The sequence below is a fragment of the Mustela nivalis genome, assembly GCF_964662115.1.
Source record: "Mustela nivalis genome assembly, chromosome: 5".
In the NCBI taxonomy this organism is placed as follows: domain Eukaryota; kingdom Metazoa; phylum Chordata; class Mammalia; order Carnivora; family Mustelidae; genus Mustela; species Mustela nivalis.
Window position 1 is genome coordinate 91,896,652 of NC_139024.1, and position 21,832 is coordinate 91,918,483.

General features: G+C 40.8%; 1 protein-coding gene across 3 annotated transcripts in view; it reads right to left on the bottom strand.

The window, feature by feature from the left end:
* The window catches only part of RCAN2 (regulator of calcineurin 2), a 267,998-nt gene that overhangs the window by 217,550 nt on the left and 28,616 nt on the right, over positions 1-21,832 (bottom strand). For all 3 annotated transcript variants that reach the window (XM_082729711.1, XM_082729710.1, XM_082729712.1), the window contains one exon: positions 9,819-10,045. In XM_082729711.1, coding sequence (XP_082585837.1) covers positions 9,819-10,043 — 225 coding nt within the window. In that variant the 5' untranslated portion in view covers positions 10,044-10,045. The remainder of the gene's footprint in view (positions 1-9,818; positions 10,046-21,832) is intronic.

Genomic DNA, 21,832 nt, shown 5'->3' on the forward strand with positions numbered 1-21,832 from the left:
CATGGTAGATAGTCAATAATTGTTTAAAATGTGATGGCTAGATCGAGGAGACTGATGAATGATGCAGGAAAGATGTTAGTGTTCGAAGCTGATGGCCAAGAAAGAATTCTTGAGACATCCTTGGTGCAAAAAGGTGGTCTTATGAAAACACGGGGACAGGACTCAGCCCACAGCAGAAAGAGCTGCACTGGGGTACGAGGAGTGGTCCATTCTGTACTTCCAAGTTGGGAGGGGGGTGAGGGATAGCGTGAGCCTCCCACGTATTTTGGGAACAATGTTTCCAGGATCCCGAGGGGGCTAACAATTTTTAGGAAAATATCATTTATTATTGTTGAGTAAACCCTCAGTCATGAGACTCATGTATATCGATGGGTCATGTGCTCGGAGGATGATTGCCAACATGTATGTTGGGGACGGGGATTGAGATAAAGGATGTTTCCAAAGGAATTTTTAAAGGTTAAAGTAGACTTACAGGATACGGGGGGTTGGGCCTGAGATTGCCTTTTGCCCTTAGTGAAGTATTAACATCTAGGCAGCTGAGTTCCTAGAGGAATGTCACTCTGTCTGTTTCAAGGACTTGTCAATGGGCTTAAGAGTACAGAAATTTAATAATTTTCCTTCTGCCTTTGTTTCTCAATTAATGCAGTACTCTCTCCTTGTCAGCATACTATGATTCACTGCCCTTCCCTGAGTATGTAGATTGTATATCTTAGGATAGGTCTTAAGTATATCCTAGGATATAATATCTTCTAGGAGTAGGTTCACTAAAAAGGGAATTCTTGACCAGAAAATAATCTTCAAAGATATGGGGAATCTGAATCCCAAAGTTAACAGCAGCAATGTCCACAACAGCCACACTGTGGAAAGAGCCAAGATGTCTATGGACAGATGAAAGTATAAAGATGTGTTATGTATATACAGACACGCACACAAACACACACAATGGAATATTATTCAGCCATCAGAAAGCATGAATACTTACCGCCTACACAGACGTACATAGAACTGGGGGGTATTACGCTGAGCGAAATAAGTCAATGAGAGAAAGACAATTATCACTCATATGTAGAATATAAGAAGCAGCACAGAGGACCACAGGGGAAGGGAGGGAAAACTGATGGCAAGTCATCAGAGAGGGAGATAAACCCTAAGAGAGTCTTAATTCTAGGGAACAGACTTAGGGTTGCTGCGGGGGCGGGGGAGGTAACTGGGTGATGGGCATTAAAAAGGGCACGTGATGGAATGAGCACCGGGTGTTGTATGCAACTGAGGGATTACTGAACTCTGTACAGCTGAAACTAATGATGCACCATATGTTGGACAAGTGAATTTTTTTAAAAATGGAAAAAAAATCTTCAAGTCCAAAAGATTAGAGAGTCCTGTAGGAGATACTCGGGAACAGGTTGTTCCCCACACCACAGAGCCAATGAATCTGTTCTTGAGGCTTGCTCTGCTCAGCAGGAAATAAAGCCAGGGACAGGGGTTTGAGAGTCAAGGCTGGGTGTATTATAAATAGATACCAACCCCCCCCCAAAAAAAACAAAAGAAAAACAAAAACAAAAAAACCCTGCATCCTATTTAATATGCTATTTCTTACATGTACCACTGTTTCTTTTTCAAAAAGGTGACCTTGTTACAGTAATACTTTCATTGTGCATTTCTGGAATTACCCAAAGTCAGGTCCTAATCTCCAAAAGAAAACCATTCTTATTATTTTGTAGCAGATCTCCTTCTGGTGTTTTGTGCATGTTGCTTTTAAATAAAAATTATTTTACTATTACTATGGTGGGTTACCGGCCTGAATCACCATGCATTCATTAACTTAGTTTCCACAACTTCAAATCTACCCTAAAAACCAAGGATTTGCAAATCACTCAAAACACTGCAAAGAAAATACTCTTGATCAGGCCCAATGAGGAGTTCTTTTGAAAGAGACTATAGTTGCTTAGATATGCAAATTTAAAGAAGTTTCTTTAGAGGAAAGACAACCCCAATGGAGCTGAGAACCCAGCAGTCAACAGGAAGTAGGGAAGGGCAGAGCTAAGAAAACATATGCATACCCACCTTCCCCCCTTTCTAAAGCATGATGACCCCACTCTGCTGACTCCCACATTTAGAGCAGGGCTAGGGGTAGGAAGCAAATTTAACCAAAGCTAGTTAATGGTGCCAAATTTCTCACACTGAAGACTCATTCCTCTGAAATTTTTGAAAGAAGCTATTTGAAGCTAAACTCTTTTCTTCTTCTGTGTTCCTTGCAAAGCCTTGAACTTCACCCACATAGCGATAAATTTAAAATGCACTTCTGGTGCAAGTCTTACAACTGGAGAGAATGTAGTACCAAGGAGGAATATAATCTCTTCCAAGGAAAGAATACAATCCTCAAGGAGCAGGCATTGAAACCACAGAAATAATTTGGCTCTCGGCCGTTAGGAGTCAAAATTAGGCTCATGTTAGAATCTCAAACTTAAATCCATGTAACCTCAAATGGCTTATGTGTTCTTCTTCTCACCAATTAAGTATTAGAAACAACAATCAGATTTAAGAGTCAAACTAAAGCTCTAATTATGTGACCAGGTGCTTCTCTAAACACAAGCAGCCCACATGTACAGTGGAAAGTGGTAACTGTGATTGCCACGTTACATTTTTCCCTTGAAGATATGTTAAAATTATTCTTCCAAACAATATGAATTATAGCAAAAATATGTATATATTATTCTAAAAATATATCATCTACTAATGAAGGTGATTTTTTTTTCTATTCATAATGGAATTTTAAACATCTGCAAAATATACCCTGAGTGACTCCTGGCCAGCCTCCTTACATAGTTAAAGACAATTGTTAAAGTTCTGCTAAGGATATGAGCAGTTTGATGAGGTAATTCAGAAAATGTTCTTGCATTATACCTATGTATGATTAGGTTGCTACAAAAGAAACAGAATATCAAGACCACTAAGAATAAATACATGAGCCATGACTGAGTATTAATTTTAAATTTGAACTTCCTGGAAGCTAAGGAAAAAAAAAAGTAAGTTACATAAACTTCCTAGTGGGGAAAAAAAAAAAAACAGTTCCCCAAAGTAAACAAGGTTTTCTCAGTACTATGTTCCGAAAGAAACATAACACATGAACCTTATTTGCGGAAACCTGAACAACATGTATTCTAGAACAAACACAGAAACAGTTCACATGCAGCAAAGGCTGAAATTAAACTTTCTAGAAACCCAAAGCTATCCTATCAAAGCACAACTTCCTTAGGATTCTACAAGGATTGGTTAAATCCAGCCTTTCTTCCTACCTCCACAGCACAGGGGCCATCTGGGCTCTCCTTTCTGGAACCAGAGACAGAGAGTCACAGGCTGGGTAGTGAGGAGGGGATAAAAGAGAATGAGGAAGGGAACCAGTGTTTGTTTACCAAGGAGACTTAGCATCGTGTCACCTCCTCTTACCCATTTCACCTCATTTCATCACATAACAAAACTACAGAGAAGGTATGGTCAACCCCATTTTATCAAAGAGAGAATGGAGATTCAGAGAAGTTAGCCAAGAGCACGTAATGAGTCCGCAGTAGAGGCAGGATCTGGACCCAGGTTCTTCTAGATCCGAAGTCCTCGCACAGGGCCCTTCTGTCTCTCTCTCTCTCTAAGTGCCCAACGTTATATCGAGGACTGGGGGGATAGGGGAGACTACAGGATGCAGAAGAACCATGAGCTTTCTCTATTTTCATCAAGACACTTGGATTCATCCAGCTGGAATGTAAGACCAGACCATCATATGAGGCAGTGTTTTCTATGCATAAATAATATACTAAATGACCTGGAGTTAGTAACAGCTGCAAATAAAGGGGGAAGGTGTAAGGTTTGAACAAAGCGCAAGATATGATATTTCAACCTATATGCTGAAAAATCTTACCCCTGTCATGTATCTGATCAACGGGTCTCCACATCAAAACACGGATGGGAGATTACAGTGCTTACAGTTAAAGCAATGGTTATGCTGTATAATAAAACATCCCCAGCAAAAAAAAATATTACCAAAATATCACCAGAAACTGATCAAACTTAAAAAAAAAACAAACCTACACAGATTATGTTCTATATATCCATTCTTCTTAAAAGGTAGGAGAGTATGATTGAACACTGTATGCAAAATTATAAGTGGGTAGAGAGTTATAAATGAGTAGGTAATAGTGAAGTATAAGTAGTGCCCTAATAACCCCACTCTCATGCAGCAAATATCTCATGATATTAATGCGATCGGCTCTCAGCTCGTCCATACCACACTGATCTCATCCACAGAGCTAAATGTCAGGCCTGCTGTGAAAGATACCTTGGTATTGCTTTAAAGTTCATGTCCAAGCTCTCTGACTTTCTTTGGTTATCTCTGAACAGGTCCAGAATTTCAGACTACTGACCTAAGAACAGAGTCAATGATGTCCAGAAAGGCAGTGGGAGGCCAATGACATTTTCAACTGGTAGGAGCAAAGGAGAATAATAATAAACCTCCTTCCCCCACCCTTCCCCGGGGCTCCCTCTCTGAAATTGCCTCTTAAAGAAAGAAAGTTGTTAGGAGACACAACTCAAGAGTTACCCTTGAATTTATACAACCTTTTAAATTTGAAATAATTCAAAGTTTTCCATTATGATGAGGACCACTATGATGGTTGTGCCTTGCTTGTACTTTTCAGGGGCTACTGGCCTGGGAAGAGATCAGAGAATGAAATCCAGCCTGTCCTCCACCTGTCAAGCCACTCACAACTGCTCTGGGCTGCATCCACCACCCCTTCAGCTGAGGGAAAAGGGCACTACATTTTCAAATTCACTATCTTGGCCCAGACTTGCTTCTGCCCATGGGGGCACCTTCTCATAATTCACAACATCACTGGATAGGCCAGCAGCAGCTCTGATGGACACCATCTAAAATGGTTTCCAAGTACCTTCATCTTTGCAAAAAGGGAAAAAGCCTCCTGCCCCTCTTTAATATTATCCTGGACTCACTGGAACATGGCAGCCGTTTTTCCCCAGGTGCCATCAGGAATATACACTCACCTTCTCTTTGGCACAGAAACCAAATACTCTCAACTTTTTATGCACCAGGCTTAATTCTTTCCACTGCCTCAATTATTTGCAGGTAGTTAAGTGGGGCATTTAGAGTGGCTTGTCAGATGCTCAAGCCCCAGGGGGTCACTCAGTTCTGTGGAGAAGCAAGACACTAAATATGCCTCTGGAATATTTCAGTCACTTTAAGAAAGGTTAAGGTTCCAGGGAATGTCCTACAGCAGCTTTCAAATCTGCCCCACGCTGGGCCTCTCATCTGGCAGGTGCCCCCAAGTGATTAGCGGTGACTAATTATGGTTCCCAGTCATTGTCCAGAGAAAAGACAAAATGGGAATAACTTAACTACGTACAATGATACCCACTGTCTTTTTCACAATTCAGACCTTCTTTAAAGCAACAAACCTATTTGTAAATGTCACTTTCACCCATCCAGGATGAACAGCACAAGAAAAACAGCACAACTCGCTCTTATTCTCAAATATGTGGTATCTAATTTAATTGTTAACTGCTTTAATATTTAAAACAAATGCTCAGTTACCATTTTCCCACACTCAGGCCACCATAGTCTACTTCATTTCTTATTTTTTCAACCTATCTTCAGCAGCACTTAAACTACAGTAAATCATCTTCTTGTTTATCCTTTGCTACACATTTACAACTGAACTGATTCGGACTCAATGTATTTACATCTAGCTTGAGTCTTGCTATTGGATTGCCTCAGTTCTCTGCTTTACATTCTTTTACTTGACTGTTCAAGTGGTGGATAGCCAAGTTTATTTCTAGAACTGGTTTTCCAGAGTCGAGTTGAGAGATGGTAAGGTACAGTGGGTAATGAATCAGAATTGAACATCGAGAGGACTTGTGCTTACTGTATCAACCTAGATAGACTAAGTTATACTCTTAAGAACAAACTCCCTAATTCCAGTGGTTTAAATCAACGAAGGCTTTTCTTTTTCCTTGTCATGTTACATGTTCCTCATGTTGGCCAGAACTCTGTGTCAACACTCTCCTTGCCCTACAACCCAAACTACAAGAGTAGGCACCACCTGGCACAATGCCAATCGCCCCAGCACTGTGAAAAGAACATTCTTCAGGGTCAAACATCCATAATTAAATGCTTGACTTGGAAGTGACAGGTCGTTTCTGCTTACACACTGGGCAGAACTAGCCAGAGGGGTCCACAGAACACAACTGTGATATACACTCGGGGGGAGAGAAGCAGAAAGACAACCCCCCTTATAGGACTGTCATGACAATTAAAGGCTTTAGTGTTTATAAAGCCATTTGGAAGAGTACTTGGCACCTTGCTGTATGCTACATAAGTACCTGCTGCTATTATTCCTAATCACGATTATTTTTAGACTGAATAAATTCATCATTTTTGGAGGCCACTATCAAGTCAGGTTTCTCCTTACTCAATTGCATTTGGCTAAATGTTTCGTGATGATTGTTTCCCTGTTCTCCTTGAGCTACCAGTGAATGCCAAGGACCCACTGAGCAAACACTCACCTATCTTCAGAACAGACACAGGGCAGCCTCCAGGATATCCCTCCAGCCTCACCTGTCTCAAGATGAGTCTCTGTAGCCCAGCTGGACCCAGAAAGGCAAACCCAGGGGAGCATGCCAAAGGGAAATGAACCCTAGTAACTTTTCGGTGTTGCAAGCTGTGAAGATCCCAGTTCTAAATGTGCTTCATACAAAAATATTTATGTTTCAAGCTGTAGCATGCAAACAGCAATCTGCATTTATTGGTTGCAGATGCCAATTTCCTCCAGCTCCGGTTCTCTTCTGTGTTATATAAACAAATCTCAACCATCTGGACCACAACAAGCCACTCTGAAGTATGTGCTCACTCCTTGCAAAAAGCAGCAAATCAAAATATAATCTCACAGAATTCTGCCTCACAGAAAATCGGAGTGAACAATTTTCACAAAGCTGTTTTTCAAAGGTTCTTTAGGTGTCAGAATAGGAAAGATGGGATAGCAGAAAGGAACTTCTCATAAGTACTTTGATGAAGAAAAACCAGCATAACAGGAAGATCAGATCCTGTGGTGTTACCTATATTAACAGTCCAATCTAGGGGCTTCCAAAGTAGCTCAAAAAAGAAAAGGGCTCAGAAAAATCGTCTTAGACAGGTGGAAAGACCGAGAAGAGACTGGTGCAAGACTCATTCAGGATAGTCAGAGAGCAAAAATTGTAATTCCTCCCCAGCTAAGGAAGTTGAAATGTATGCTTTATAAAACCTGCAAAAAACAATCTAAACTATAGTCCATCAATATCAAGGAACAATGAACTAGAAGCAGACTATGCCAAGAAAGAAAGGACAAGTTCCATGTGTTGTCACCTACCCACCTGGACCTCTGAAATGAATACGAAGCATCATTTCCCATGTCCTGTCTCCCTGATATAACTCCAGGCTGCTCAACGCATCTTCCCAAGGCCAAGTATTTTAGAACATCACCACAGCCAGCTTTGCCCACAGGCAAATGCAGGAGGGCTAGAAATGCTTCCTGTTCCTTTTCCCTCCACCTAAAGATATCCCCTTACCAACTTAGCACAGTACCTAAAATGTCCATCCTTTGGGAAAGAATGATTTTCAGACTTAGGTGACTTAGGTTCATGAACTTGGAACACTGTGGAATTTCCTGAGAGAATGGCATACAAAATAAGTCAGTTCTGTTAAAATGGTGAAAATCAATGGAAGTCAAAGGAAGACCATAAAGGTCTGGGACTTAAAGAGAAGGATGAGGCAGGGAAAACGAGGATCCCCAAGGCTCCCCAAATACATTTTCCAGTGTCGTGCCTCCTTGCTACTGTCAACTCATTTGGTATCTGATCATCTTGCTTTGTCGTCCGTAACCATGGATACATAATTAGTCTACTTAAATCAAAACTGAATCTAGATCAGATTATTTGATATCCTGTAGACTTTGCTGAAGTGGGGGCTATAAAACCACCCCAAAGTAGAAGAATTTCTATCTGATTTAATAAGTCCAATTATGTAGACTTTGGCCAATTATAAAATTCACCTCCTTGACTACAAAAATGTGGTCTAAATAATTTGAAACTGGCTCTGCTGAACTACATCTTGTTGATATCAACTCAATATTTTATCGAGGTCATTTAAAAACCAAATACTTTTGGTCAAGCTGCAATGTACCAACTTTGTATACAAATTAAAAGAGAGTATTTTGTAATCCATGATTCAGTCACAGATCAGAGCATCAGAACAGATGTGGGAACTCTGCCCAGGCTTCTGTCTTCCTATATAACCAATCCTGGATCAGGAGATCAGTCATGCTTGAGCAGCACTCCAGAATGGAATAAGTTCCTTCCTAGGTCCGACTGTTTCAATCTACCAGGAAGTATTTAATCAGGAAAGAATCAAAATCCTCTTTTGGTCTCTAAGGAAAATCCTTCTAATTGTTGATTCATTTAGATAAACAGATGACAGAATGAGAAAACATCTTGTTTCATAGTTAATGTCAGGCAGATTTCAGGGGGGAAATTACTGGGTCTGAGTAAATTCTAATCTGTGTTATAAACTGTTTATAATCCAAGAGCAAAATTCCTAGTTTCTTTCAAAGAGATCACATGCAATTTTCTTTCTTCAAAGAGTCAAGGGATTACAACACTGGAGGTTCTAATCACATTAAAGGCCTCGGATTTCAAGCTATTTTTAGCCTATCATGTCGATGTTCAACTCCAAAGTAATATCAATATAAAACTATCTTTATAATTCCTAATCCTCCAGGCTATCAGAATTGTTTACAAAACCAATAAAATCCAATTAAAAAAAAAAAAAGACTTCCAGTAATTGTTTTCAGGCAAAAGAGTTTGGAGTTCAGCAATTGGCAAAATCAGCCCAAGTTTGTGAAACGGCAATCGTAACTCCTACTCTTATATCTCACACAGAGGCTTATAATTCAGTTTAGGAAAAAAGGCCCTTCCACCCAGGAAGTGTAGCCCATGTTTTATAACATACTATTATAGTACATGTTTACAATTAGAAATCTGCATTTAAAAAAAAAAAGAAATCTACATTGACAGGAAAGGTTTGATCTATTCAGACACCCCACTAAAAAGATCAGAGAAATCTAAAATGAGCTTTAAAAAGATCTCCAAGCAGAATACTTAATTCCAATTTCCAAGAATACTTACACTGAATCAGTTTTGTTTCTTAACATGGGAAGCTCCATTCTCTGGAAAATACTTGTATACAGACAACCTCATTCCCCAATCACTTCAAATCAACCATTTTTCCTCAAATTCTTACCACACACTTAACAATTCCACCCTGTGTGATACTACTGAGCAAAGCAAGACTCAGACGATCAGACCTTTCTCATAACACCTGCGGGACTCAGCTCACAGCTAGGCTTGGAACATTCACTAACTGCAGCAGAGTTAGGGGTACAAGAGAGCTTGTGCCATTTGGCAGAATAGGAAAAAATAAAACTTTTTTTAAGCAACGTCTCTTTCCTAGCCCAAGGGCTATCTCCTGCAATCGCTATTCCTAACACCACTTGCTCTGTTAGATAGGCCTGTGAGTCTCCGAGGATGAGAGCTGATTTAACATCCACAATCTTGTCACAGTTTCTTGATAACAGAATAGGCTTTTCTCCTCCTGCTCTGCATGCCAAGAACAGAGACAACCACACATTTTCCAAAACTTCAAACCATCAATCACAAATAAGCCATGGAAATACTCTGGGATAATGCCACATCTCCCCCATGATTCCCGAGTAGAAAAGGCTCATTACCTTGCTCTCTTCTCCTTCAAACACTGACTGGTGAACATTGCACGCAAACAGTGAGTTGGGGAGGTCGTTGAAGTCAGTGATTGCTTGAAAGGCTTCCTCTGCGAAACACCGAGTTACGGCCCAGTCTCTGTCTATGCAGCAGAGCAAGAGAAGTCCTCCATCCTCTGGGATGTGCCCCTGCTGCCCCAGGCTCCTCATTCCAATGAAGTAGGATTCTCCCCTCATTCCTGAGGACACAAAGATGGACATACATTAGAGACAGACACTGATTCCTTCACACTTGGTTCTAAGCCCATGGTTCTAGATTGTGTGGGGCAGAGCAGGGGAGTGTGATGAGAAGCAGGGACTAGGAGGAGGAGGAAGACCCAGAAAGTTCACGTTACCCACCTTGGTCTCTTGAGTCACTATTTTCCATCCAGCTCTGCCGCCAGGCAACAACCCAGTCAGCTCTATAATCAAAAAACCCCACTTAACCAAGTTATAAATTGGAGGTAGGACGCTGTAGCCCAGCTGCCCAGCGCTTACTAGATATAGGACCTGGAAAAGATGAAACCTCTCCCGGCCTTCGCGACCGTATGAAAATCATATAGAAACAGGGAGGGCTTTGACAAGTTAGATAATGAATTCTGTAATACCACCGCCCCTGCCACCAATACTACTGATGCCTATCTTTTACTGAGTTCCAGGAACTATTTTAAATGATTGACACTCATCAACTAACCTATTAAATCTTCACAACAGTCTATGAGATTGGTACCAATGTTATCCCCATTTTACGGATGGAAAAACTGAAGAACAAAGTAAGGAAGTAACTTTTACTACATCAGTGATAAAACAGCAGGACTGGAATTCAAACCCAGGGAATCTGGCACCAGAGCTCACTTTCCTGTACCATGGAAATGGAACAAGTCAAAATTAGTGCAAGTTCGTATTTAAGGAAGAACAATCTACTTCATCACCACCCGAATCCTGGCTGTGGTAACTCTAGCAGTTAATGGAATATCCATAAAAAGACACACACACGTGTGCACGCACACACACACACACACACTCACCCCTACCTTCTGCCTGGGATCATTACTCTAAGTAATTTGTGAATCCTGGATTTTGAAAATAAGTACTATTATGGTTAACCCATAGGATCTAGATACAGATTCCCTTTCCTCATAGCCCCCATCACAGAACTTTCTAGTATTCATCTTACCTAGCTATGTTCAATCATTTTATTATTTCCTAACTCCAACACTTCAAAATTCTACCCAGCTGCAACCAGTTGGAGAGGTTTCTCATATTTTTTTATATTGACACCTTGTAATAGATTTTATCAGCCTCCCCACATATTTTGAGGACAGTAGCTACATTTTTCCTTAGTATCCATTTTCATGCCTGTCATGTTCAGTAATTTGAAGCGCTGAAGGTGAAATAATTTGTCCATGAGCATGCAAGTAAGGCCGACAGACACCTCTAATGTGGCTGCTGGGCCATCTTCAGTAAGTTCCCTTTCCCCAGCCCCAGCATGGCCAAGTACAGGACAGACGGGTGGGACCCACAGAATATCCCTCTGCCCTCATGACATTTGCTGGACACAAATTCTGATCCCCAGACCAGTAGGGGTTCCCGTGTATATTTCTCTTGAGCTCTGAATGTATCAATCAGGTGATGAGGTTATGTTTTTGTTTCTATTTTTCCTAGAAACAAAGCCCAAGTGGGAACCTGATCAGCATCACTTGATGGCAATATAAATAATGCATTACATATAAAATCTTGGGGCTGGCTAGGACAAAAGCCAAAAATTTAAAAAGTTGAGGTATAACTCTAAAAGCAGATCAATGTAACTGTGGTAAATACAAACTCTTATTCCATATAACATCCAGTAGAACCATTCCTATATTTCAAAGTTCTTAAAACTCTAATTAATACATTTGCTGTATTTAAGTCAACAAACTTTTTTTTTTTAAGATTTTATTTATTTATTTGACAGAGAGAGAGAGCACAAGCAGCAGGAGCTGCAGGCAGAGGGAGAAGCAGGTTCCCCTCAGAAGCCCGATGTGGGGCTCAATCCCATGACCCTGGAATCATGACCTGAGCAGAAGGCAGATGCTTAACCGACTGAGCCATCCAGGTGCCCCAACAAAGTATTTATTTTATCTTATTTTATTTTATTTTATTTTATTTTAGGATTTTACTTATTTATTTGACAGAGCACAAGCAGGAAAAACTGCAGAGGGAGAGGGAGAAGCAGGCTCTCCACTTAGCCGGCAGCCTGATGCGGGGCTTGATCCCAATACCCTGGGATCATGACCTGAGCTGAAGGCAGTTGATGCTTAATCAACTGAGCCACCCAGGTGCCCCAATTTATTTTAAATAAAACTATAGTACAGCTTTCAAGCTTTGTTTTATTCTATAATTAATCCAAGATATATGAATATTTGTAATTACACAATACTTATATATGTATTTGTTTTCCTTCATATTAATATTTATACTGCTGCTTCAAATATTTACTATAATATGCATAATAACCATCATTTCTTATTAGAGTAATAATTACTTTAATACTAAGAATAATTACTAAAAGCATTAAAATAGTATTATTTTCATCAGTGGATTATAGGAAACCTCTTAATAATGAAGTCAGAATCATCCGGTAGCATGAAGTATAGCTATTATGTGTCAATACTTATTTTATTTATTTAATTTACTTGACAGACAGAGATCACAAGCAGGCAGAGAAGCCGGCAGAGAGAGGAGGAAGCAGGCTCTCTGCTGAGCAGAGAGCCCCATGTGGGACTGGATCCCAGGACCCCGGGATCATGACCTGAGCCGAAGGCAGTGGCTTAACTAGCTGAGTCACCCAGGTGTCCCCTGATTCTATTTTTAATCCCATCCCTCTAATTTAAAATTTTTAAATTAATCAAAATTGATCCCAAAATGTTCCTAAATGTTTTCCGAGTTTCAATTACTCTTTTTCTGAAAGAAATAAAAATCCATTGCTGAACAAATTAATTAAATAGACGGAATATTAAGCCTTACTCGGGGCTCATTTTAATCTACTCAAATAGCCTTAACTTCTGTTCTAAGCTGTAACAATACGATTATCTTCAAGAGACTTTATTTTAAGCTCATTACTTTCAGTAAAGATTTAAAAGGTGAATGCATTTTTGGCAAACAACCTATTCTACTTATATGGAGAAATATTTTAGAAGTCAGAGCTTTGAACAAAGGAACCCTGATTTCTCTTTGGAGTCCCATTACTGAGTCAGTAGTAACCTGGAGAGTCCATCAGTCATTCGATGACTCAGTTTATCTTTATAAAAGGAGAACAAAAACATCTCTCTGCCTCCCTTCCTCTGCAGAGGAGGAAGAGGCAGGGCAATGAAAAAGAAATGGAAAAACTGATCAACATCAGCATTCACCACTACATAAAAGGATAAGTAATATAAAATAGGGTAAAAACACGACATCACGATAATCTCAGGGCAAGACCGTTATTCTTTGGTATTACCACTAACCTTAAGCAAATGCAAGAAATAAAGGGAAGCTCTCAACACCAAAAGAACTCCTAAAAAGAAATGTCAAGGTCTGATACAGCCCAAAAGAACTAGTTTATCTTTAAACTCATTTCAAAACCCTGAACTATTGTAAAACAACTTCAAAGCAACAGCTGTCTGCATAGCATAAGAAGCTTTACATGTATCATCCCATTTCTAAACCTGAGGTTGGTCATCCAAAAAAGAACTGCTTTCCCTCCAGACACCTCCGTGGGAGGGTTTCCCAACCTCCCCCATGGTCCGTGAACATGACTTCCTTCCTCTGCACACGCTGAGCACCCCGCACAGCCCTCTCCCAGGGGTCACCCTGCACCTGCTTACTGCTTTACTAGCCCACATCTCAAACCAGACTGGGAGCCTCTTGAGAAGAGAGACTGACCAGTCTTCATCCGTGTATCTTCAGCCTGGTTCATCTAGAAAGGCCTCAAAAGAATGTTTGATGGAATTAAGGAATCATGTAAAAAAGAGTCATCTTCAAAAAATAACAGACAAATATATAAACAAATAATATTTACTTCACATGTATCCACTAATACTGAAAACAACCTGCTGACTTCCATGTTAAGGTTAGATTTATAAGATGGAATTTTATAAATGGAAGATAGCAAGAACCACTCAAAGGATTCCTCTAGCTAAAATGAAAAAAGTGCAGGGAATAATTAAAATAATATATATTTTTTTAATTATACAAGTTCACTGAAGAAAAAAAAACTGAAAAATTCAGAAAGGTACTTTACAAAGAAAATAAAAGCAAACCATAACCCTACTATCTAGAGAATACTGTATTAAGAGTTTGGTACATTTAGTTCTAGTGCTTTTTCACATGTGTAATTTCTAAACAAATTGGGATCCTGCTGTTTCGTATCCCACTTCTTTTTCAAAACATTGATATAATCAAGAGCAATTCCCTGTAACATTATATATTCTTTGAAAACACTAATTTTAATGGACACATAGTATCCCAGTGTACAGATCGGTCATAATTTACTTAACCATTCTTCTGTTATTTGACATTTAGAAAGCATAAATTTCCATCATCATGTGCATCTGGAAACCCACTATCCACTATTAAAATACAAATGGTCTCCTGGAAGAACCTGAAAACTTCTTCACATGCAGAGAAGACACATCTTTATAACATGCTGGAAGGGGCACACTTGGGTTCCACCCCTTCTCAATGTCGCGTGCTTTCCAGACTGTGGTTTTCACATCAGCAAAATGGAGAAAGAATGTGACTTTGTCTATTTTACAGTCTACCGTGAACGTCCAATGAGATGAAGCACATGAACGTCTTTCAAAACCTCCAAAATAATATGTGAATTAAAGCTATTTATTACTCCTTCTCAGCTCATCCAGAGCAAGGCAATGGCAGAGGAACCTGGCCCTACTGAGGTGCCTGCCATCCACTACTGTTAAGTGTAGGGACACATGAATGTCTATGAGGGCTAAGCCCATATCATTAAAATGAGAAACCAGTAGAGATGCTGCTCCAATATTTGGTTTCAGTGTGGCTGGTGACTCCAGAAGAAGGGAATAATGACCATAATACAAGAGAGAGCAATGAAAATAGAAAAAAAGCAATGCTGCCCCCACCCAAACACCACCAACAGCACAGTAACGGTTATAATCCCGAGAGTTAGTAGCAATGAGAATAATAAATGCTTGAATTTGACTCATTTTAATGAAGGAGGAAGCATGAAGACAGGAAGATTTTCAACTATTTCACTATTTCGCTACAATGTGAAAATGATTTTACCCGAGATCCTCAGATAACCTTATAGCACTTACTAATTAAACATTTAAAGACTTGAAATGAAGACGGTACAGCTCCTTCTATGAAGAGTAGTCCCCTGAAACTTAAAGATGCTCATTCAGTATCAAAGATTTAGCAAATAAATAAATGTTTGTTGTGCAAATAAGGGAATAAATTTTCCCTCAATAAACAAGAATAATTGGGGCGCCTGGGTGGCTCAGTGGGTTAAGCCGCTGCCTTCGGCTCAGGTCATGATCTCAGGGTCCTGGGATCGAGGTCCGCATCGGGCTCTCTGCTCGGCAGGGAGCCTGCTTCCCTCTCTTTCTCTCTCTGCCTGCCTCTCCATCTACTTGTGATTTCTCTCTGTCAAATAAATAAATAAAATCTTAAAAAAAAATAAAAAATAAACAAGAATAATTTATTGCCGGGTTTCTACACAAGGAATGAAGCTTTCCAAAACTCCGACTTTTCATTCCATGCAAACACTTATTTGGTACACCTGAACCCAGGAGAAGGGACTTCATAAAGGCAGCTGACTCTGTCGGATATCATTACTGTCACAGTGTTATCAACATGCATGAGAGTCAGATTTCTGAATTCAGAATTCCAGAAAAATCCCACCTTTCTGGGAATAGGGCATATCTCATGCAAATGGAGAGCCATGCATTTGCTCATAGGATTTCTGGTCTAGAAAGTCTTATATAAGTCTCGGGGTGCCTGAGTGGCTCAATCAGTTGAGTGGCTGCTTTCATCTCAGGTCATGATCGCGCCCCACGTCAGGCTCCCTGCTCATTGGGGAGCCTGCTCTCCCTCTCCCTCTGCCCCTCCCCTTGCTTCTGCGTGCTCTCTCTCTTTCTAATAAATAAAATCTTAAAAAAAAAAAAAGTCTTATATAAGTCTGGATATAAAAGGAGAGGTAATTCCAAATAATCCCATGAGAACAGCAGAGAGCCAAGACAAAAAAAAAAAAAAAAAAAAACTCATAAAAAAACAAAAACAAAACCAGATTTTAAACCTCCATGGAGATGCTCATATTCATGCTAGCTTCACTATCAAGTAAAATCAGCCCTTGGAAGGGCTAGGGTGGTAATAATCTCATCTTGAGTCCTTTCAACATGAAGAGAACATCACAGCCAATTCTGAGTACCACTCATTACAGAAAAACTATAAGTCTTTCTCAGGACATTATTTAGAGTCATCCAAGGGCCAAAAGTCATGTCATCTGAAAAACAGGGCCATGGGAAGACATAGCCTCGTGAAGCATAGGAAAAGGAGTCTTGAGTGAAGTCACAGTTGCCATCAACTTCTGAAAGAGGAAAAAGAATTTTAGTGTAAGGTGCTAAGAAAGAAGTCAAAGCAGAGAGAAACAGAGAGAAAGAATTCATCTTCATGAAAGGTGCCATGGATCTTTCAACAATTCAGGCTGAAACCGAAAAGTCCTGCCTCGTGTCTTAGTGAGTAACTTTTATGAGTGACAGCCAATGAGTCAGTTCCACAGAGCAAGGGACAAACATCCGGTGGGATGTCAGAGGGAATCTTAAGACCAGGGGGCTGGCTGGCTGGCTGCATTTCTGGTATGGTCTCTTCTCACCTGGAAATTTTTATCTTTTCACGATTAGAAGAAAATACACAGAAGAGGAAACTATTTATCTCTGGGTTTAACGATGCTCAAGAAAGGGAAATTTATAACCTTTAACAAAAGTTTTCTCCGGTGTTAAAACCTTTAATTAGATTCTCATATCTGCCTACGTTTTTTATTTTCCAGGTTATTCAAACCAGAAAATGAGAATTATTTAGATAGTAAATAATGACCCACAAAGGGGAAAAAAATGAGCTAGACTTAAAAAAAAAAAGCAACTTACATTGGGTTTATTTTTCCTTAGACAAAAGAATGTTAAAGATTTAACTTGTCTGTTTTTTAAATGAAGAACAGGAATGTAAGACTTTTTGCAATAAGAGCAATAAACAGGGGGAAGAAATGCCTCAATACCATGTTATGGCCAGCTGAGCAGGATAAATAAGGAAAGAGAAGAGCTGGAAATGATTAATGAATAATTCACTTTGACTTTCAGTTCAATTTTGATTGAAAAACAAGTCAAAGGATTATGGGAGTTTTGTTGGTTGGGAGGACTTGAAGAATGACAATGCCCAGTGGACTAAGGATAACAACTAAGAATCCAATGTTGTGTTAATAGAGAAGAAATGTCTACAGCCACTCTTTTTAAAGTTGACTATAAGGTTAAATGAATCCAGTTCAAATTTTTAAAGAATAGAAGACTCAACGTTTTCCAGTATTTAAAATCCCTTCAGTTCTAAAATTGATTCTTTGACGATAGCCGGACAAAAACAAGCTTATTAGAAAAAAAGTTTTATATGAAAAACAATAATCATTTTAAATTAAATCGTATCCTCAGCTATCATTTTTGGCCTGGCCAAATGGGTAAAGTCTTTTCAATGCCGTTTTGGTATTTTAATATCTAGACCCTCTTAGGGATACACCAGGCCTTTTGTTCATTTTTGTCCATCTTAAAGGGAGACTGAAGTATAATATTAGTAACAACACACCATCCCAGCCATCCTGACATACAAAGGAGAGACATGATATTCTTAGGCCCTGCTCCATAGAAATCCATTAGAGCACTTTCTGAAATATAATGGGACCTATTTAATTCAGCAACAGAATTTTCATACCTGCTGAGTTGCATGAACTTCATGCTATTCTTGATACCATTTGGGATCAGTCCTGAAAGAATCAGGAACATGCAGTTTCCACTCATGGTTTTCAAAGGAAATTATCCACATTCCTCAGTCATGGCTCCCTCTAGGACATGTTCTGGCACTGCTGTTCTACCTTAAGCTCCCACAGGAAAATAATTCAATTAACTCAATTCCCCTAGGAAGCAGCTTCTTATGAATCTTCATGAAACTGGAGAGGAGGGGGAGTTGTTTCCATCATCTCCTTTTGTACTGGATTCTACAGGAGTAATGGGTGTACAGACTTGACCAGAATAATGTGCATGCCAGGGTTTTAATGCCTGTGGTCTACCAGGAAGATGTGCACATCCTGAATATTATTCCAATGAATAAAATAAAAAGGGAAAGAAGAATCTCAGATTTACTCAGGGTCAGATGGAATAAGGAGATAAGGCATTTTTATTCCACTCCCACAACACTGAGATCATCGAGAAAATGGGTTTCAAAGAGGCTTGTTGCGGGAGAAGAGCGAAGTAGAGAAATCACCACCTTTTATGTAAGGTTGGAGGATTGAGGCGGCTGTTCTTAATGACGGGAAAATCTATTTGTACAAAGAATGACCTACAATGAACCATAGATTTATTAAAGAAAATAAGCAATAATTAGAACCTAACCACCCAAAAGAGAAGAGCTTTGGTCATTGTATTAGTCAAGGTCCCAGTAGGAAACAGATGGCCTGCTCAAATTCGGATCATTCGAGAAGAGTTTGATAAAGCAGCTGTTTGCGGAAGTGCAGGCAGGATATAAGGAAACCACAAAAGGTATTTAAAAACTCTGGGTTAGCACGATCCCTAGACCTCAAGAGGTGGAAAGCGGGGAGGGGTTTTCGGAACGGGAGTACCAGGGAGCACAAGCAGACGACCCCTGACACATCTTTGGTTGAGGGGTAGAGCCAGTCCACAGTGGCACCACAAAGAGGGAAACAGAGGGATCACTATCCCCATCTTGCTCTCTTTCTATGACCTGCTGGCACCTTCCATTGGCCAAACCCAACTGCAAACCAGAGGGCAAGGGAACTATAGTGGGGAGCACATGGTTCAGCCATCGGGAGCACAGTACACAACGGGAAGCGATGGAGAGAGAGGTTCCTGGGATCAAGTGAAGAGACCAAGCACAGTCTTCGTAACTGGGTAGTCATCTAAACATTTCATAGGTTAACTTCAACCGAACGTGATTTAAACATTTAAACCTGAGGCATTTGTAAATGACAGGTCAAATCAGCCCGCATGATGCAGCCACAGATTTACTATTTCTTACCATATATACCATTTCTTTGTATTTGTATTTGCCACTGTGGTTTGTTGTTGTTGTTGTTGTTTTTAAGAAGAGGAAGAGTGAAGGGGGATCCGAGCAACAATGTGTGTGCACCATCGCAGACTATGTATTCTTGAGCCACGTGTGGAGGCAGAAAACAGTCCTTTCATTATTGCTGTCAGAAGAAGCTTAAAGAAAGCCCCAAGCCTCTCCATGAGCCTAGCAATTATATGCAAAATAACTTTTCACAGGAGGATAACACTTCAAAAGTGAGCAGCAAAGCAGGTGAAGGTTGCTATGGTAGCTAAGAAGTCCGATTTATCCCGTCATCTTTCGCCTTCTGCTTTCAGAGCACTGGGGAGAAAAAAGTGAGAAGGATCTAGAGCAGAGATGGAAAGAGGGGGCACCCTGCCTCCGAGAAAATCCAGCCGAGAAGGGTCAGAGCTGTGCAGACCTTCTAAGTGAGAAAGAAAAGGCAGACTGGAAGGCAGCAGAGAGGGGCGGGAGGAGGGATACAAGCTGCTCGGAACTCATTAGGAGGCCAAGGAGACAGGTAGCACTCTCTCTGATAAGATTAGCAGAGGACAATCAGCTTGATTGTAAGCTCTTTTTAATGCAAGAGGGCAAAGAATGAGAAAGAGAGAGACAAATATCTTTATTTCTGTGCCCAGCATACAATATGCTATTTTTTCCCCCTCAAATACAGCTAAATGTCCATGGCACCTCCCGTTAAAAACCTTCCATAACTCCCTAAGATCTATCAAATTCAATAAAAACCATTCTTTGGCCCAGCAAACCAGGACCCCCACAAGAAGACGACAGTCTTCCTGTCCAAATGTATCTACTCTCTACCTAGCACAGAGAAGGAAAGTCCTAGTCTCGGCACCAAGTTCCAGCTCCATCAGTAATGACCTCAACAGCATCAGTTATTGACGGCTCCTTTGCTGGGTGGCCCTGAACAACTTCCTTGAGCTTTCCACACATCTCAGCTTTGCTCCTGCCCGCCCCCAGCCCTACCCAGCACCACACCACTCATGCTGAAGTCATTTCTGGGGCTGTTGCCTTCAGACCCCACTCTGAGCCCCAGTGCACGAGATGAGATCATCCCTCACAGACCCCATTGTCTTGTGTCTGTCCCACCTCTCGAGACACGTCCTTTTTCTTACTCCCCCCTCACTGTTGAGGGCAGGGGCTGTGGCTGGGTCTCCCCCACCTCGATGACCCCAGGAGCTGCTAAACAGGACACCATCCTTGGAAGGTGGCCTTTCTCGAACTGAATGGATTTCAAGTTCTGAAAGTGACTCTCAGCTTCCGAACATACTAGCTGCCTGTCCTTGGAAAGTAACTTCGTGTCTCTGGGTTCAGTTTCCTTATCCATAAAGAAGCGTTAAAAAGAAAGCCAAGGTGCCCAAACTGGCATCCCTTACACCAAGGCCAAGTCAACAAACGTGGGCTTAATATTAAGCTAATTGTAGTTTCAACCTCCTCCCCCCATGAGATTTTAACCAGTTACTTCGGAATTTTCTGATCAGCACCTATGGTAACCTGTCCCACGGGCCCTCCTCCCCGATGGAAGATATGGCCACCCAGGAAGAGGAAGGTGATCTTGCCTGAAACAATCCTATTCGTCCTGTGGCTAATAACTTTCTTGTCCTACCCTCCTTCCCATAAATACCCGCCATGTTGTACAACACAACTCTTTGGAGCTCTCCTCTACTTGTTAGATGGGAGGCTGCCCAATGCATGAATCGCTTAATAAAACCAATTTGATCTTCAAATTTACTTAGTTGAATTACTCTGCTTTAACACTGGGGAACACGATGGTATCCATTAGGGTGCCAGTTTGAGGATTTCCTAGCTAACACAAATAAAGCATTTAGAACAATGACTGGGACACACTGTGAGGGCTCAAGAAACATTAACAGTTTTTAGTATTGGCCACCTTAGTCCTCAACAGAGCAACTCCTTAACTGTCTCTCACATGACGTCATCTTCTCCTTCCTAGAGTCATCAGTCTCCTCACACAGAAAGACACGGACTATAGAGGAAAGCAAAGGGTGGGCTTTGGAGTTGGTCTGTCAGGTCTGAATCCTGGCACTGCTACTTTCTCACTATGTAACCTTGGGGCATGTTACTGGACATCTCTGGGCAGTGTATGCAGTACGGGAACCATAAGAGCACCAACTTCATAGGGTTATTATAGGGACTAAACCCATCCTTCCTCCGCTCCCAAATACCCAAATTCTGGGTGAGTATTCTATTGTTTTCAGGTCTTTAGAAGAGGCTGTGCTTCTATGGTAAGAAATTCAAGAACTCAGAAGTCAGATAGACCCCGGTTCAAACCCCAGCCCTCCACCCACTGCTGACTGGTGGTGGTGGCTGAGCTCTGTGGTCTCGGTCTGAATCCTCCTTCCACAGCCATTTTACTTGGTGATTTTAGGCAAGCTGGTTTCACTCACGAAGCCTCAGTTTCCAGAGCTGTAAATCGGGACTATTAAGAGCTCCTTTTTGGGGGCACCTGGGTGGCTCAGTGGGTTGAGCCTCTGCCTTCAGCTCAGGTGATGATCTCAGGGTCCTGGGATCAAGCCCCACATCGGGATCTCTGCTCAGCAGAGAGCCTGCTTCCTCCTCTCTCTCTCTCTCTCTCTGCCTACTTGTGATCTCTGTCTGTCAAATATATAAATAAAATCTTCAAAAAAAAA